The 3735-nt window shown below is 53.4% G+C and overlaps 1 protein-coding gene across 1 annotated transcript in view; it reads right to left on the bottom strand.

Moving 5' to 3' along the window:
• LOC102473535 (draxin-like) overlaps positions 1-3361 on the bottom strand; it is a 7098-nt gene extending 3737 nt beyond the window's left edge. The window contains exons 1-3 of the mRNA XM_006165481.1: positions 3118-3361; positions 2891-2952; positions 2673-2736 (exon numbers count right to left, since the gene is read on the bottom strand). Of these exons, the coding sequence (XP_006165543.1) occupies positions 2673-2736; positions 2891-2952; positions 3118-3361 (370 nt within the window). The remainder of the gene's footprint in view (positions 1-2672; positions 2737-2890; positions 2953-3117) is intronic.
• Positions 3362-3735: the final 374 nt, after the last annotated feature.

Here is a 3735-nt window from a genome sequence, read left to right as displayed (position 1 = left end):
CATCATCTCCATAGCAGGCTGTGCCCTGACAGGTGGGCCATCTGGTGCACGAGGCTCACGGCTGGAACAGCCCACGGTTGTCGTGGCCCCTGGGGGCAGGCGGCAGAGACCCCAGCTACCACAGATGACCAATTGGATGATCATGGGAAGAGTAGAGATGGGCAAGGTCACTTTCTGGGGACAGCAGGTGGAAGGGCTGGGGGCTGCCAGATGTGGAATCAGTCCTGTGCTGGGAGGGGCCTCAGGGATCATTGACATCAGTGTCCTCTTTGGACAGACGGGAAATTGACGCCCCAGGCAGGTGCAGGGTCATCTGAGGCAAGTTTCGTGAGCGGCAGAGCCAGCTCTCTGAGTGACTGTCCAGTTGGCCCAAATGTGAGCCTTTTCTTTCTGGTCAGGGTGAAGCACTGGTTTGGAAAGGAGACAGCCTGTCGGGAGCTGGTGGCTGGTCTTGTATAGCTGATGCCACCGTGAGTGGCAGAGCCAGCTCTCTGAGTGACTGTCCAGTTGGCCCAAATGTGAGCCTTTTCTTTCTGGTCAGGGTGAAGCATTGGTTTGGAAAGGAAACAGCCTGTCAGGGAGCTGGTGGTTGGTCTTGTGTATTTGATGCCAAGTTGCTGCTTTGCTGGTCGTTTTGTGGCCTACTCTGGCCACGGCCATGGCACTGTGGAGGCATGCCTCTTGGATCTCTCCTGAGGAAAGAACTGGTGCCCAGCAGCAGGAGGGCAGTTAGCTGGCAGCCTCCGGTTATCATACCTCCAGGGGCCATCTCGGCTAACTTCGCACTGGCTCAGCAAGGTACCAGGGCCTGGTTGTTCCTGCTCAGTGTGGGCTTCCTTTAAGAGGCCATCACTGGGAGCCAACAGGTGGCATGGTGGTTAGGGTGCTAGACTCCCACATGGCTGACCGTGGTTTGAGTCTCAGACCTGGCACTTGCTTTCTCACTTCCCTCTCTGTCTCTCTCTGGTGAGCACACATGCCTTACAGCAAATTAAAAAGAAAAAAATAAAATAAAGTAAAACAAATACTTTTTTCTTCTTTCTTTTTTTTTAGAGAGATTTTTGCTATAGGGCATGTGCACTTGCCAGAGAGACAGAGAGAAAGCGAGAAATCACCCCCCAGGGGGGATGGCCATGCCTCAATCCGTTCTCCTCCAGTTTCCTCTCGGGTTCTTGGGCACGCACGCACACATGCCTGGCGTAAGTTTCAAGCCACTGGGCCTGGGACCCAAACCATGGTCAACCATGTGGGAGTCCAGTGATGTACCATTACCATCTGCGGGTCCCACATAAATAATTCTAAAAAAAAAAAAAAAAAAGGCCGTCGTTGCTCCAGAGCTCCCATTGTCCTGTTGGAGACTCTGCACCACAGCCTGAAGGTTTCCCTAGTCCTGCTTTCTCCACCTCTTACCTTTCACTGGTGTTACTCATCCTTGCCTCAACCCCAAAATAGATCTTTTGTTTTTTTTAAAAGAATTATTTAATTTTGGGGGCCAGCAGGTGGCATGGTGGTTAAGGCACTAGACACTCACACATGGCTGACCATGGTTTGAGTTCTGGACCTGGTGGTTTGCTTTCTCACTTTCCTTCTCTCTCTCTTTCTCTGTGTCTCTCTCTCTGGTCAAATTAAAATCAATGAATGCATAAATAAAATTAAAAGAATTATTTTGATTTTATTAATTATTATTATTATTGCTATTATTTTTCAATTCACCAGAGAGAGAGAGAGAAAGTGAGAAAACAAGTCGCCAGGTCTTGAACCATGGTCAGCCACATGGGAGTCCAGCACATTAACCACCATGGCACCTGCTGGCCTGGCTTGATCTTTTCATGTTTTGTTTTGTTTTTTGAGAGATTTTTGCTATAGGGTACATGCGCTCACTGGAGACACACAGAGAGATAGAAAACTAGAAATCGCCCCCCAGGGGGATGGCCATACTGCAATCCCTTCTCCATTCTCCTCTTGGGATTGTGGGCATGTATGTATATGCACCCAGTGTGAGTTTCAAGACACTGGGTCTGGGACTTGAACCCTGGTCAACCACATGGGAATCCAGCTTCTTAACCACTATGCCACCTGCTGACTCCCATCTTTTCCATTTTTAACTCCACCTCCAGGTCTGCTGGGGGTGGTTGGGGGCCTAGGGCTAGCAGTGTAGGTGGTTAGTCAACTCCTCAGGCCCCCTTTACTCTCAGACTACCTTGATGCGGATGCCTGCTTAGTGGGTGAGGATGTCATTGACAGCATCCCTGAAGGCCCAGCAGGGGAACAAGGACAGAACAAGGCCCTGGTTGGGAAGAGGTCAAGAAAGGGCCATTCCAATTCAAGGCAGCATGGGTCTGTGGTTAAGTTCTGGAACCGGGCTGGTCCAGATCTGCGCCACTTCCTAGCTGTGTGACTTGGGTGTGACACAGCGTCTCTGGGCTCAGCTGCCTCGCCTGCAAAGTGAAGACAGTGCCTCATTCTCTGGGTAGCTGTAACGTATTGAATAAATGAATGTGGCAGCCACTCTCAGGAATTAGGAGCTGTGCTTAGGATTTACGACCTGTAAAAGGTCATGGGCCCTGGGGCCTGCTCAGGGCCTGGGACCCCTGCCCCCAGCCCCAGCCGGGTCTCCTCCCAGCACCCAGCATGGTGCCAGGGGTGTGAATGCTGCAGATGCTGGCTGGTACCTGGCAGGCAGTCTTCGTGATGGTCACAGGGCTCCCCTTCGGCTGGAGATGTTTCGGTGTTTCTCTGGGAACAAGAAAGTCCCGGTCAGAAGTGGAGACGGGCGGAGCAGAGCAATCACGCGCCAGGATGCGGTGGTGTGAACAAGGCACTGCCACCTCTGCCTCGTTCTCTCTTCTCTAAGATGGGACCCACAGCAGTGCAGACTTAGAGATCTCACCCAGGTTACAATGAGTTGCGGGGAGCATTTGGCAGGTGGTAAGCACTTGGCAGCCTTTCCATCTGGAGTGTCAGATCCAGTCTAGACTCCATGCTTCCCTCACCCACACCTACCCTGTGGACAAGCACAGGTCAGACTGGGTTCACGGGGCCCCCACAGCAACAGCTGGGGGAGGGAAGGGAACCCAGGCTTGTGGGGGTCAAGGGGGTTGGGTAATGTGGAAGTACCTTTCTTTTTTGCAGAAGGCCAGACATCAGGTTTTAGGTCTTCGTAATCGGTCCAGTCGAACAAGACCATGTCCAGGGTGGGCATCACCTCTCCGTCGGGCCTGGGCTGTGCCTGAGAAGAGGGTGTGGAGGAGGGAAACTGCAGCTTTTCAGCCAATGGAGGCAGGAGTGTGGGGCCCAAGGACAGAGGGCAAAGGAGGGACTCCTTGGCCTGCTTCCTAGCCTGAATCCCAGCTGAGGACATGGAGGATCTCCCAGCAGCCACAGGTACTTTCCTCCCTGAGCAACCACCACCCGAGAGAGCTCATGCCCTGAGCCCTGATGCAAGCAGGCGAGTTGTCTATCAGGCCCCCCGAGGAGGGGCTGAGACCACCATCCCGGCTGGGAAGGCCATTGCCAAAAGTAGCCCAGCCGTCCACTCCTCTGCCCCTTCCCCTGCCCTGCAGAAGTTACCAGCTCAGTCCCACGCTCAGGCCCTGCCAGGGGTCTCAAGAGTGCTGAGGGTTAGAGATGATGGCTGTATGTGCCCACGGCCACCTGCTCACAGTAGTGCATGGGCAATCACCACACCGTCTGGGGCTGGGTTCTCTGGGTTTGAATCCCCGAGCTGGTAGAAAT

Source organism: Tupaia chinensis, unplaced genomic scaffold (genome assembly GCF_000334495.1).
Source record: "Tupaia chinensis unplaced genomic scaffold, TupChi_1.0 Scaffold143921_1, whole genome shotgun sequence".
In the NCBI taxonomy this organism is placed as follows: Eukaryota; Metazoa; Chordata; class Mammalia; order Scandentia; family Tupaiidae; genus Tupaia; species Tupaia belangeri.
This window is presented reverse-complemented; position numbering and strand designations above follow the sequence as displayed.